Below are 15,561 nucleotides of genomic sequence, written 5' to 3' on the forward strand. Positions count from 1 at the left end.
CCCTTAAACCTTTAAAATGGAAGGTGAAAAATCTCTGAACAACAGAGAGCATCAGAATAGGTGATCTGGTTTCTGTTGTATTTGAATCCAAAATAGTTTGTCTCTTTCATGGCTGTTACTTTGAGGCTCAAAATAGATTAGTTAGATAGATGAATGAGTGAATAAAGGAAAAAAAGCAAAGAGAAGGGGGTAATAGATAACCTAGAAGTAGAACACAGCCTGATATGTAATTTGGACAGTGGCTCTTGCATTTTTTGGTGTTTCTTCTGAACATCTTTTCTCAGAACATCTCAGAAGGATGTTCTTGTTATTTAGTATAGTGGAACTGAACATCAATCGTATACTCAGCCAAAGCTCTGTGGTTATGAGATAATAGAAAACTCAACTTCTAAAGTCAGTTTCTTGATAAATTGTTGAAAAAAAAAAAAAAAAAAAAACAAGGACAGGACAGATAATACTCTTTGTGTAAACCAGGACTGAAAGGCACACGTCCATCTCTGCATGCATCTGTCCATCATCCAGCCTTACATGCCTTCCCTATCAGATCATGGAGTACTAGGTGATGATCATAGCAGCTCTTTGTGTTTCTCTCAGAGTTAAGTTCAGTAAGAAGATCCAAGCTGGGGGGACATCCTGGAAGTTTCATTGCCATTCTGTTCGGTCTCATTCATATTTCTGAAGCAGAGAGAGCATGAGGGGATGGTTTTCTCTGGAAAAGGCTGTCGAGGTGACAACAAAAATCCATAGCAGTGTCTGTTGATAATTGATTTGATTACATAAATCAGTATATTTGATGTTTGGACTTCTTTATTTTCAGCCAACAGAAATGTCCGTTGTGACCTAGTAAGTGTGAACATTTAGGGGAGGCAGTGTTGTTAGTGTTAGGGGCACGGCACGTCACTTCTTCTAGCTCAATATTATCCCCTTTCTTAAGGAAGTTAAGGGTATCCAATGAATAGCATTCTTTTATCTTACCTAAATCTGTTGAGAGAACAAATATTGGTACCTAAGAATAAAAAATAAAAGAGCTACTGTTACTTTCCTATATGCGCATGAGAGCAAACTGCCTTCTATTATAGAGAAGCACAGCTCTTAGGATAGGGCAGAGAAGTTTGTTTTTGCAGGGGGTGACAGTTAATGCAGAGGCCATTTTCATATATGGTCAGAGTGTTGAAAAGAAGTGACTTATACACATTCAGCCTTAAATGAAACTTCTGTATCACAATACACGCACGCATGCATGAAAATATTACAAGAGAGTGGAAAGAATTTTAAGAACCAGAGGTTGAGGAAGCATCTCATGAATCAGTGCCACCTAGATAATGACATTATCTTCGCAACCATGAAAACACAGCAGCTGTGGACATCTGCACAAGATCAGCCTCGTGGATAGAGGGAGGTGCCTGTGAGACTGGGACAGCTACTACTGCTGATGGCTTTTGCAGTAGAGAGGGTGTCCTTTCTCTAACAGAGTAAGTCGCCACGGGGGGACTAGGTGAGAGAAGAAGGAAGGATTCTGAGGGAAAGGAGAAAGGATACCAGAGGGTAATGGAAGGTGACTAAAAATACACTGTATTATAAAGCTCAAAAAAAAATAGCTAAATGGAAGATGATTTTGTGTGATGGCAATGGCATTCTAATATTGAACCCGGAATGACATTTTTCCTCTACTCCAGGCACTTTAAAACAACAGTGACCTTTATAGCATTAAATCTCGTCTAGCATATACGAGGCATATAGCTATGCCATTCCTAAAAAGAAGGCAGAAAAGTTAAGAAACCTGTTCTCTGTTTCTAGGAAAATGCCTCAGGGAGAATCATCACATTCATGGCGATTGGTAGAATAGTAAGCCAGGAGTTATGGAGGAAATCTCTTATGGAAACCAAGAACAAGTGGACGACACACATACCCTTGTCCCAACACAGACACGAATCTTTATTTTACCTCTTAGAATAATTAATCTGTGTTACGGTTGATGTGATACTCTAGCCAACAAATTTGAGTATGGAAACTGACGATTAATAACTACAGTCTCTAGTTTTTTTTTTAAGTTGACTGTTACAATAATTTATGTGGGTAGGTGGGAACCCCCTTGGCCTAGGGGATGAGTAAGATGGCAGTGGGTGGGCAAGTGTAGGGCAGGGCTGCTAAGTGGGAGGGAGAAGGAGTGAGAGACAGTGCCTTCCAGAATCCACCACTGTCTGTTCTTGCAGATTTAACCCAAGGCAGACAAGCTTTTCTCAGCTCACTGGTAGACGTGCTTACCTTTTTCAAGCAGCTTCCATTCCCGTAGTTCTCAGGATGCTCCCTGAGCAGATAGCACCTGTATTGTCTGGAAACTGGCGTATGTGCTTAATTCTGCCACACCTAACAACACTCCTGAGGTGTAGGCCCCAGCGTTTGTTGTTATAAACAGCCCTTCAGTTGACTTTGATGATGGCTGAAGTATGTGGACCACAAACCATGGTATACATCCATCCATCTGTCGGTCTTATAGATGAAAAGTAACTGTACTAGCCAGTGTCTTTTCCAGCTGCCAGACATTTTATTAAGTAGTTGGGGGGCTAGTTGCTTCAGAGACAGAAAAGTTGATTCAGTTAACTGAAGCTTGACCGTGGATGCCTTTAAAACAGTGTGGTGGGGAAATGTCCAAGGGCTTGGATAAAGGAGATGTCATCATAGGAAGGCTCAGCCAGACTCAGTCACTGGATGAAACATTAAGGATGGATTCAAAGATAAGAGTTCAAACCCAGGCAATTAGGATAATGGTGATCATGAAAGGGTATAGTTACCATACAATATTATAAATCCCATCTTTAGCATGTTAGATGAAGAATTGACAGGTCATTTTTAGGTCAGTTAAAAAGATGAAAGTCCAGTGAAGAAATGAAAACAGTTTCTCTAGCTTTTATTAGCTATCTCATTTTTTTAACCTTTCTGTGTTTTATTATTATGCTCATTCTTTTATTATCTGTCATGATCTGCCATAATTCTTGACTCTTAAGAGTAGAGTAACATGTAGATAAAGCAGTAAGAAAATGAAGTAGCGAAAAGGATTAAGGTGTAGACAGAAGTCCTGAGGTGGTAACCTGATGTGAACCCTGTGGAAGACAGCTTTAGAAAGGCACGGGACAATGGAGCGGAAGAGTATTAAAGAGCAGCGCGGGAAACTGTACACATTCAGTTTATTAGGCTTTTTGTGCTGTCACAGGCTGTTCCATATGAAAAGGCTTAGCAAGCTAGGTTGGGCTCATGGGTAAGAAGGAACTCTGGCTTTGAAACCATTCAACTTAAGATACTTCAGCCATTGAGTTAGCTGAAAACTCAATTTGTCTAGCCTTACTGTTCTGGATAGAGTAAGAAATGATAGTATTTAATTTTAATAGTTAAATGAAAGGAAGAATTTAAAGCAGCTAGCAAAGTTGGAACTAACCACTTGGCACTAAGCACTTCAACAGTAACTTAATAATAGTAATACACAGACACGGAATTCAGGCATGCTGTGCCATTACATTTAATTGTGAGTTCTAATGACTAGATGCGCCCTTTTTATCTAGTAGTTACACTGTGATCCGAAGGCAAAGTTCACAAATATTTATAACTGCTGTACTTTGTTTAGCTACCTGGTGGCATTTAAGAAATATGCTTATGTGCATGCATAATACACTTGAGGATGAACCATTAACACCTAAATATTTTCTTCTTACAGATGTGTGCATCTCAGGATTGAGAGGAAGAAACAAGTCATGGGCCAGTGGTCAAGATACTTCTCTGGGAATTGTTGCTGCTGATACTACTTCACAGAGTCATACAATGAGTGTTTGGTTTAAGGAAGATTTTCATATTTAAAAGATTTTCATCTTGGAAATATACCAAGTGAAAATTTCATTCTTTTGGGAAACATTTTCCTCCTAATAAATTATACTTGTAATGGGCGACATGGCAAACAACTCAGTTGCATATAGTGGTGTGAAAAACTCTTTGAAAGAAGCTAATCATGATGGAGACTTTGGAATTACGCTTCCAGAGCTGCGGGCTCTCATGGAGCTCAGGTCCACAGATGCATTACGAAAAATACAGGAGAGCTACGGAGATGTCTATGGAATCTGCACCAAGTTGAAAACATCTCCCAATGAAGGTAGGTTTCATTGTGTGTTGACTAAGTCGCTCACTGGTCTAAAGCATACTGTTTATTCAGTTCAGATGGAAACGTACTGTTTATATCATCTTGGCCATTGCATGATTTTAGTAACGAGTTCTCAGATTGCTACCGTATGTTAAACTTCCGTGTTGCAGAATGGCAAGCTGAAGTAGTTTGTGCTTTTGTCTGCGTTAGTGCTCCAGTTTACAATAACAAGATTGCCCTTCCACTGGAGATGTAGAGGATGGAGCTGAAAGTGGTACCCCCAGGGGATCCAGTGGAAATAAACTGCTCACTAGCCTTCATTTTGCCAAAGCTTAAAATAGTTCTCATTTCCAGTAGCCGTCAAAGTTGTTTTCGCTCATGGGACTTAATCTAAACTTTTAATAATCAGTTGATGAGGCCTGAACACACAATTTTAAATTAGGTGACTCTAAGTTTTTCGCTTTGTAAACATTTATGTGGTTGAATTATGTTGAATTTCCCTATGTTTAAAACGGCTTTAGTTTCATGAGTTCTTTGTTTTACAGTATGGACTTTGCTGTACTGTGTCATTTGAAATGAACTGACAAAGTTGGGTTTTTATATATTGATATTATTGCTCATAAAATGATGGATACAGAGTTTGAAGAGAGCATTCCCAGATTTCAGAGAAGAAAGTGAACAAGTATTAAATATGTAGTGTGATGATACCATATGCTTAAGAGAAAAGCTAATGGAAAGGGGAGGCAGAAGTATTGGAGGTGCCTGTATTTGATTATGTGACATCCTGAAGAGCAGCTCTAGACATGAGGATAAATGTTCAGTAAACAAATACAATTTATTTTAGTAAGCTTGGAAATTTTTATTTTAAAATATTAATATCGATATATATCCCCAAGGCAGTAATAGAGAAATTATGAAGGCTGTTTTTCCCAACATTTTTATAGCACTAGTGTTGATGGCAATAACAGAAGGTAATTTTCAAAATTATTCAGGAATTTAAATCATACCATATTTGAAAATATTTGTATGTGAATTGCTCACTACCGATTGTGATAAGTAGGCTCTTTGAATTCCATGATGAACCATAGTGTTGCAGACCTCTGTCCATCCTCACCCTTGTCCGAAGACAACGTCATCTCACTGCTTGAGGTCTTTTTCTGCAAGCTATCTCAAGATTTTTCTCTATCTTTTCAAGTCATAAATTGTAGAGTTCCTGTTATACCTTAGTAATATGATAAAACTTGAAGCTTTTCATTATGCGAACATGATTTGAGATTACTTAAAGTTTTGATATGCTAGGTTATACTTTAATATGCTGTTCACCATTGGTAGGTTTATTAATTTTCTTTGCCTGTATGTACGTGCTATGTTTCATCTAAAATCCAACTGATGAATACTTCATGATCAGCAAATTAATAAGAAATATTAAAGATCTTTCGTCCCATGCATTTGTTCATAAAAGGCATATTGAGTGAGTAGGGATATAGCTCTGTAGCGGAGCCCTTACCTAGTACACAAAACCCCTAGGTAGGATGTCCAGCACTACAAAAGCTGTATATTGAGCTTCAGTTTCAAATATACATGATTGCCCTTCCCCCAACTATAATTTTGCATTTTGTTTATTAGAGTCTTTATTTCCTAATTACTGAATATTCCTCTCCTATGCCGTGTCATTTTCATGAGAATTTCTCTTTGATTAATTTTGAGTAGTATTTTACATTGATTTTGATTTAGTTAATGAATTAATTGGAAATTTTGCATCTCTTAAATTCTGGGAAGAAGAGATTATTTACTCTTGACATCATGATAGAAGCCATGAATGGTCTCTAGGGAACTGAATTAACACTTAACATTTTATCTTTATTGTTTGTGCCTTGGGGCATTAAATGAAGTTATGCATTTTTTCCCTCTTCTAGTTTTACAGAGTTCTTGATCACATTCTTCATACTACTGTGAATGAATGTTTGCTAAAATTTGTACAAACTGGTCTTTACAGCTCCTATATAAATTAATTTGTCATTTTGAAATGTTCCTTTTAAAAATTACAAAATGGTTCAATGTAAGCATTATATTTGTGTTTATAGTTACTGAAATGGAACCAAAATGGCACAAACTTCATAGAAATATTGCCAAAGGACTTTTCATAGCTTTCACTTATTAGAAATATTTCACTCCAAAGTCTAACATTGTGTCACTGATGAACCAGCCAAATCATAATGAGTCAGGATTAAAAGTAAGCAGCTGGGGCTCATGTAGCCAAGGGTGTGTCTAGACAGTAAATATCTTGTTGTTAGAAGAATTCATATTCAGGGAAAATGAGAACTGAAATGTTTCTTCAAAGGACGTGGGTTGTATTGCTGAAACTACAGATACTCCCTGTCCCTTCTGCCCCTTTGTTTATGACTCATTCCTGGCTCAGCCTTTGATCAGACCTGGTGTCCTCATGTGTTCATAGATTCCGTATATTTCCCTAAAACGGAAAGGCATTGGCAGTTGTTAGAAGAAAATTCTAAGTGTAAAATCAAGTTACATCTAGCACTCAGAAGTTTTACTGAAATATAAATTTGCGTGAGTATAGTATTAGAAAGTGTCTGCTATGTAGCAGGTACTTTTCTAGGCCCCGGGCTTATATGCATGAATAAAGTAAAGATCTGCACTTTATTTTCAGAAAAGGGAGACAGACAATTGACCAAGTTAGATGTATAGTGACTAAATTAAATTTACAGTGCTAGTGCATTTACCGTGAGAGCCGTGAATGGGAAAGGGAATCAGTTGTGCTGGAGATGCCTGTGTTAGATTGTGTAATGTCTTCAGGAGCAACTCAAGACATTTCTTAGGAATAGCAACAGCAGAAACTATAGCACTTACATTAGGTAACATTTTTGTGCTAAGTTGGTTATTTGTACTTTCTTATAAATATTAATTTTATCCTTAAAACTCCTTTATCCTAGGTTATAGGCAAGAATGCCACTCCTCACCCAAAAAAGGTCAAAAGCCCAAGGTCACTTTAGCTGTGGTCTCATTCTGAATAGATGCTTTAGCTGACACAGTGTACTGCTTTCTATCAAAGTTCAATTCTTATAACTTATACGTGAGCTGAGATACTGAGAAAGAGAAGCCTTTGTTCTCTTCTTAGTAGATTTTCCCCCAGTGAAAAAACAAACTTATTTTTGGAGTTACGTGATAGATAAACGGTTTCATGTGTCAACTTGCTGTCAATGACAAAATATTTCAGGTAGTCAACACTGAAAGGAAGAAAGGTTCATTTTGGCTTAAGTTTTAAGGATTCTTATCATGATTCCTTGGCCTGTTGGCTTTGAGGTATAAGGAAGCAGTAATGATTAGCAAGAGTTCATGGCAGAGGTACTCTTTCACTTGGTACTTGGTGGTGGGGAGGTGAGGGAACGGCCTCAGGGAAGTGTTCACAATCCAGGCTGTGGTTTCAGTACTACATCCTTTAAAAAGATGTCCTTCCTATCCAGGCAGCTGTGTTACTTCCTCATTTGTCCCACTAACTTACCACGTGTCCTCTAAAAATGGACTCTTTGAACCTGTTCTCAAGAATATGACTAATGTGTTGACCAGTAGAACGTGTTTGAGCTTACTGAGATTTTTTCCATCTTTTTTGATTAACCATCATAATTCTTGAGGGGATTGAAATTAAAAGTTCAGGGTAAAATGAAGTTGAGACTTGAAATGTCATATTTGTATATCTTTTACCTCTTTTAGAGCAAGCATGTATCTCAGAGTGTAGTTTTATGTCAGAACAATCTAACATCCTAACGCATAAGATTATTTTAAAGTCCTTTTCTCTTGTATTGTATTTTCCTGTATTGACTCTCTTGTGCATACTCTAAATCCCGTTTCTCAGTCCTTTAGTTTTCACAGTTGCTTCCCTGTCTTCTCTGCTTTAACCCTGTGCTATCTGTCTTGTGCTCTACATTGGATGGCAGAGTAGACTGCTGTAGATTCGGGAATGCAGGCCTCTAGCTCCAGTGTCGTATTTGCCATGCAGTAATACCACACTAAACGCAGTAGTAGAACAGTGAAGTCATCAAAATTAAAGACAGATGCTGAGTTAATAAGCATGGCTTCTTGCACCACAAAGGGGAGAAGTCAAGTAAAACTGAACTCTTTAAATAACGATTGTCGAGATTAGGTAAAAGAAGGGTTAAAAAAAAAAGCAAAGGAGGCAAAAGATGACTACAGAGAGCAACAAAGAGGATACGTTGGGAAGCAGGATAGGATCAATAGCCATTGTCGCTGGTTGCCTAGTTTCCATGTTTTAAGTGACAGTTCATGTTTGCACTCCCTAGATGTAAGTCGCTTGTACTGCCGGACTTTGACCATGTCTCCGTGTTGTGATATATTTTAACTCTTTGAGAAAACTGACTTTCCCCTAGGGATAAATCACTATTGACTTAACAGGCTAGTACAAAAATGCTCTGATGTCCCATGGTTTGTGCTTGACTTTACAGATTAGTACAGACGTTCAGCCAGTGTTTGTATGGTCACGGTGTGCTAGCATGTATGGTTTTGTGCTTGTGAGTTCTGTGATCCTGCATGACCTTGTCCTAGAAATGTATTGACACTGTAGTAGAGAATTGCATGTTATTTTAGTGCCTGTGCTGGTCACTTGTTTTTGTTTCTTAGAGATTTTTTTAAAGGTTGTTTTCACTAGTTCTCCATCTAGTAGCATGGATATAATTTTAAAAGTCATAACATGAGCCTGAAGTAGAATGTCCTTGGTTGTCTGTTGTGCTTCCAAGTTTAAGTTTTAGGTAACAGTAGATTGAATTCCTTTTCAAATACTCCCTCTCCGTCTCCCCAACATATTCCTGGAGTTCTTCTTGCTATTAGACGTTGTTGCTCCCCTCCTAGGCTGTTACTGTTATGCAGGTTTCTGGTGATTGGTGCTTTGGACAAAGCCATCCGTTGCTATTACCTTTGACTTCACGAGCCATCACCTGGGTGCTGGTGGTTCCCATGTTAGCAGTTCCAACCCAGGAAGCCCCAATTCCTCATCCTTTCCCCACATCTCAATTTACTGAAACTCTTAAAACCTTTTTACTGAAACTGTTACCCATGTTGCTACTTTGACGTTGATGTGAAAATTTCCCCCCATTCTCAAGTGGTCTTAAGTCTTGAAAACAATAACTCCTAACTTTCTCTTTACAAACAGGGTCTCCTTCCCTGCTGTGGTCAGTTTACCCTGTGGGTGGGATTCACTGTCTTGTCGTATGAAAATTCAGCTAGAGTCATAATTGATGCCTCTTCCATACACTGTCATTTTTTCTCGTAAAGCCGAATAGTTTCTCATTGCTTTTGTAGTGACCCTTAGACTTCTCGGGGGGAGACCTGCAGCTCTCCTCGTGATCTGCTCTACCTGACATTGCTAAGTTGATCCCCCTTTCCTGTTTCTGATTCTTCATGTTGGGAACAGCAGACGTTGTTTGGATTCGTTTCCCCACATGGATTCCTGTAGTATGTCCTCCAGTGCCATCTAATATGTCATATACTGGGTGTGTCTGGGTGGTTGCTTGTTAGTCACCCCTACCATACTGAGTTTGTTAAGGTCAAGAGCCAGGAACCTTTCCATAATACCTAGCGCATGTACCATATGGGAAAGAATACTAAATCTGACTTTAGACGGGTGGATCTGTAGTTTGAGGGCAGGTGAGGGATCGCCTCCTCTTTCAATGCTGAGACAAGGAGCACATTTCCATATACTTTTTAGTCTGCATCCTTCCTCCCACATAGGGTAGTCACCTTCACTATAGCCGTCCCACAATCCCATATGTGTATGTGTACACATATATACATCCATAGTCACAGTTTCTGGTTGTATGTGCAATGTATTAGCCCTGATTTTCAGCTAAACCCACCTGCTTCAAACACTGCAACAAACTTCCCCCTTTCATAACGTGGAATCAGCTGTTGAGATGCTGTATTCTCTTGATATAAGTGGCTTAATATAATTGAGTTTTGTTCTGTTTCTCCGTTGAAGTGTCAGGTAGATAGTACTGATGATCTATATTGTCTGTTCATAGGATCAATTTTAGGCTATTTTTACTCCCTACCTTGATGGATACAGACATGTAAAGTGTACAATTTTGATGCTGCTTTGTATGAGTTGTGGTTGTATTTTTTCTTTATGAAGCTAACTGTGCTATTAGAAGATCAATCCTGTGCTTGACCTTGACCTGGTTGCCACTGTGCTCTAATCAGCCAAGCTCATGAAACTCAGCAGAGTTTTTATTGTATTTATTGATGTTTTTTTTCTTTTTTTTGTTTTCGAGACAGGGTTTCTCTGTAGCTTTTGGAGCCTGTCCTGGCACTAGCTCTTGTAGTTTGAGGCTGGCCTCAAACTCCCAGAGATCCGCCTGCCTCTGCCTCCCGAGTGCTGAGATTAAAGGCGTGCGCCACCACTGCCCGGCTTCTTGATGTTATTTTTAATATTTTGTTACTTCTGTAGTTTAAAAACTAAGGCCAAGAAGTTTCATCACCCACTGTACTGTTCTTGAAGTGGCAACATCTTCCTGATCTTTGTCAGACTGATACCCTGAGCCTGAATTCCATCCCTTCTTTCCTCATGACAGGTCTTACTTTAATAATAATCATGATTTCCTCTGTCATTTCTGTCATCTACTCAATTTTTCTCATTTTCTTTGGTAGATACCTTGCTTTAATATCACCACCCATCCTTGAAAACACAAAATACAAATAATACACACTTTAAGTCATTTTTCCAGTATATTTCTTCCCATTGTATCATAATTGGGGTGGGGGCAATGGATATTGCTGTTTCTACTTGCTCATTATTATTGTCTGTTCAATTCCTGCTAATCAAACTTTCTTCCACACTTTGCTACAGGAAGGTTCTTAATCAAGGTCATTGTCTTTTGTCTGATGAGAGAAAATAGTTTTCTGCCTTTATCTTACTGTGCCTTCTCATATCACAGCAGCGTCATCTTTTAAACCTTTTTCTTATGAAAAGCTTTAGTACTGCTCAGACCAGCTTCCTTCTGCCCTGGGGTATGTCTTGGTGTGCATCCTTCCCCTGCACACTTCATTTTATCCTTCATGCCTGCTTATTCTGTCTTTCAGGAAGCTCTCATGGAGCCAGTGTCTCCAGAATCCTTGTGTGTTGCTAACCCTCTGTTTCAAACTTTGCACAGAAATTCTGATTGGGACTAGCAGTCTGCTTACTAGATACAGCCACTTGATTGCTCACATCTACAAAACAGAACTATTAATTCCTCCTTCCCCTTTAACTAGCCCAGCAGTTCCCCAGGCCTGCCCTACTTGGTAAAATAACCACCACCCACTCACATGCACACACACATTAGCTGTGCTTTTCAGTTAAACCCACCATCTTCAAACATTCCATTAAACCACCCCCATTCAAATTCATGTGCAAAAAGAAAAAAGAAAAAATTAAATGTTAAAAGTTAGTTCTAGATACCATTCGTTATTCTCACGCCCTTTCATCCCACATCCAATCATTCCTCATCTTGTCTGATCTCTTTCCAAGTACCTGGCAGATCCAGTTACTCCTCTCAGCCTCTGCATCCAAAACCCAGAATCAAGCACTTTTGTCTCTTTGTACCACAGCCTCACTGGTCTTTTCCCTGAAGCACTCCAACATGGCAGTGTAAATGACCTTTCTAATTGTACACTAGTTATCACTTCCCTGCCTTAAAACCTTCAGGTAGTTTCCATCCCTGTTAAAGTGAGTAATAAATGGTCTTCCGTGAACTCCCTTGTGATCTGGGCTCTGGGTTTTTTTTTTTTTTTCCTTTCTTTCTTTTTGACCCATTCTTTCTTTCCTCCTTGATCACTGAACCTTAGCGCAATGGTTTACTTTCTGGTTCCTAACTAAACCTTGCTTTGATCTCTGTCTGGCCTTTGCATTTATGCTACTGGAAATGCTTTGTTCTGGTTTTCTCATGGTTGACTCTTCATCATTCAGACTCATTTAGATGGTGGTTTGTTAGAAAGGCTAGTGTCCACTGAGAGAATTCTGGTGGCCGTTTAAAAACCATTTTTACTGAATTATAGGTATCTTAAATTTCTTAATTTTAACTTTGTGTTTGTCTCTCTCTCCAATGTAATTTACACTTGCTGAGTGTAGAACTGGCCCCCCAGCATGTGGAACAGTGTCTGTAAGTAGTTAATAATCAATAAATAGCATATTTGGGCAATTCACAAAGCTCCACTTCATGATATTAAGATTATTAAATCTATAAAATTAAAGATTTTATTCCAAATGGGCTTGAAACTTAGTAGTACTCAAATTTGTAACCTGTCTTCTCTCTACATAATAAACTTTACCCTGTAATTTATGATTTACAAACTTAATGCCCTCTCCTTGTCTTTAAAACAACCTTGTAAATTATTCCAACAAAGAGTACAGCTTCCCCTACCCCCATCCCCCACTCCTGCAGCCTCCGAGAGGCAAAGTGACACAAGATTTCAGTATGGGACATGTATCTTAGGTCTTCTGATTCCCCAGCAGCCTCATTGTTGAGGGTTGTAAGCATATGCTTAACCATATATGATGGGTTTTGTGGGAGTGAGTTTCCTTGTATGACAGCTCTGACTGTCCTGGAACTCCCAGAGCTCCACCGCCTCTGTCTCCCAGGTGCCTGGATTAAAGGTGTGACCCACCATAGCCCACCTAACCATGTATGATGTTTAGAAGAATCAGGAATCCTTAGAGCTGCCTCCTTTTCATTTTGCTTTCTTTAACTTTGTGACTTTTCAATGTTAACATAAAACATTATCTGTAGCTATTAAAAGATAGATTTGACCTGTTTTATAGTTATAATGGTAATGTTTAAAACTAATCAGGTGTTAATTTTATGATCAGTGATAATTTCCATTCAGTATGAGTTTTAAAAAAAATATATTTATACACATTTCTTAGATAGTGGAGACCAGCACAGGGCAGACTAGAACTCATCCTCCTTCCTCCTCAACATGAGGTAACTGACGAGACTAAACAATTACCCAGACTTCCAGTGTCATCTTTATTACTGCAGTCTTCTCTGCTTTTGTTCTGGTGACTCCATCTTTAACATCTGGCAAGAACATTCTCAAATCTTCTTTTGGAACATTCAATAAAGTCAATCGTGATACTGGATTTGTATGTTCGTCTCTTGTTCTAGCAGTGCAGTCTGATGTCTCTTCAGCTTTCTGCTTACCTGGGCATTGAGATGAACTGAGACACTGAAGACACAAACCTTCTAGTAATGTGGGTCTTTCCTGTTTGCTTTGTTGCTGCCTTTCATAAATAAGCTAAAAAAAAGTTTAAAAAGTAAATAAGTATAGAAAAAGTGTTTTACTGATTAGCTAGCCACCATTCAGTACCTAAAGGAAATCTGCTGTGTGTGTGTAATAATATATATTAACATATATATTAATAACATATATATTAATATATATTAACATAAAAAACTACCATATTGTCATAAAAGGTTCTGGTATCTTGGCGTCTATAAGAAGGATGGTCAAAATAAGCAGCTAAGAAAGTGAAAGTAGAGTTTTAAAGCTATTTTAAAAAGGTGTTTTTGCAGTGCTGAGATCAAACCCTTCCACATGCTGCAGGCATTCTACCACTGAGCTTCATCCCAGCCCATGTGATCCACTCTTAGGTTAGCTACTTAAAATGTATGCTTCAGGGAAAACTCTGTGTTTCTCATTGACTTACCTGTGTGTTTAGACTAAAGAGCACAAGGACGTGGTCTGCTATGGGCCTGGGAATCAGTCTAAAGTGTAACAAATTAATATGCTTGGAAAGAGTGGATACCTTCACTTTAGAGTTGTGAGACTTCACCCAAATTTGTTTCTTTTTTATCAGGTTTAAGTGGAAACCCTGCAGATTTAGAAAGAAGAGAAACAGTGTTTGGAAAGAACTTTATACCTCCTAAGAAGCCAAAAACCTTTCTCCAATTAGTATGGGAAGCATTACAAGATGTAACTTTAATTATACTAGAAATTGCAGCCATAGTATCATTGGGCCTTTCTTTTTATCAACCTCCAGAAGGGGATAATGCACGTAAGTAAATGGCGGCGGGGGGAGGGGGGGATGTTTTATGTGATGCTAGTTCACTGAATTTGCTTAATATGTAATAAGTAATAATAATAATAAAGCCAGGGAATACTTACTGACTGCTGTGTGCTAGGCTCTGTTCTAAGCACTTCTAATATGTTATCCCAAATGATTTTCACAATAACTCATGAGTTTCAGTGTTTCCTGTGCCATATAGGGAATCATAGTTTAATTGCTCTTCCATGCATGTGTCATATGTAAACATAGTTAGGCATCTGGGCACTACACGTGTATGATACAGCCTGATATTGAGGGTTCGGGTTTTTACATTTTGATTTTGTTTTATATAGAAATGCTTCCACACAGGTTTAGTGCAGTACTTGAGAGGAAGGTATTATTTTTTCCTTATACTCAAATGCATGAGATCAAGGTGTTAGACTTCATGTCTTTGAATTGGGGAGTATTTGCAAAAACCAAATAAAATTTTATTTAAGCAGTTAGTGTGTGGTTTGTTTTGTTTGTGGAAAAAAAAATTGAAGACAAGGTTATCAGAAGTAAATAATAATTTACTGTAAAATACCTCAGAATCCTTCCAAATTCTAAAATGTCCATATTTGCCTGTGTGTAGTCATCTGTTTGTGTGTGTGCATGCTTTTTGCATGTCTTAAAACATACAACTGAATTTTTCAGTTTTCCATTACCCAACCTTTATTATAGAATATTGAAAATTGATATTCTAGATTTTAGTTAAAAATTAATACAAAAAATTTACTAGCAGTTTTTTCCAAGACTATAAGGAAATTTTTATTTTTAGTGGCGTGAGGTTTATTATGAGCAAAGTCTAGGTCAAGTGTCTCCTCAGATGTCTTAGAAGTTCTGCCTAGTACATCTGAGATGACAATCTAGTTATCCTAAAGCCTTTTCACAACCCAGTAGAACTAGTTGATGAAACCTAGGCTTTTGTCCCATGGTAGAAAGTTAATTGGTAGTTGCACTTTGTTTTATTTTTAAGAGTTGTATGTGTACCCGTATGCTGTCATCCCGATACTTTTTCATATCGAAACATAGTGACTTTAAAGAAATCTACATTAATAGTATTTCTAACTAATACTGTTTGGCAATGTGAAATACAAGAGTGTGCCATATAGATAATCCTTGGGTCACTAGTATCTGATGTCAGTGATTCTCAGACTTTTTGTTCTCAAGCGGACCCTTTACTCTTGCTCTTGAGGACTGACTCAAAGAACTTTTGGTTATGTGACTTAGGGTATAGATATTCCCTATGTGCTAAATTAAAGTGGAAATGTTTAAAAGTATTGATTAACTTGATGTGGTAATTATTTCTCAGGGTATAAATGAGTCAAATTCTTACATTAGGGCA

At 38.1% G+C, this 15,561-nt stretch overlaps 1 protein-coding gene across 4 annotated transcripts in view; it reads left to right on the forward strand.

Moving 5' to 3' along the window:
• Positions 1-15,561, forward strand: part of Atp2b1 (ATPase plasma membrane Ca2+ transporting 1) — a 102,080-nt gene that overhangs the window by 45,989 nt on the left and 40,530 nt on the right. For all 4 annotated transcript variants that reach the window (XM_050135441.1, XM_050135438.1, XM_050135439.1 and 1 more), the window contains exons 2-3: positions 3,710-4,138; positions 13,989-14,186. In XM_050135441.1, the coding sequence (XP_049991398.1) occupies positions 3,931-4,138; positions 13,989-14,186 (406 nt within the window). In that variant the 5' untranslated portion in view covers positions 3,710-3,930. The remainder of the gene's footprint in view (positions 1-3,709; positions 4,139-13,988; positions 14,187-15,561) is intronic.

The sequence above is a fragment of the Alexandromys fortis genome, unplaced genomic scaffold, assembly GCF_014885135.2.
Source record: "Alexandromys fortis isolate MF-2015 unplaced genomic scaffold, M_Fortis_MF-2015_v1.1 scaffold_24, whole genome shotgun sequence".
Taxonomy (NCBI): Eukaryota; Metazoa; Chordata; class Mammalia; order Rodentia; family Cricetidae; genus Alexandromys; species Alexandromys fortis.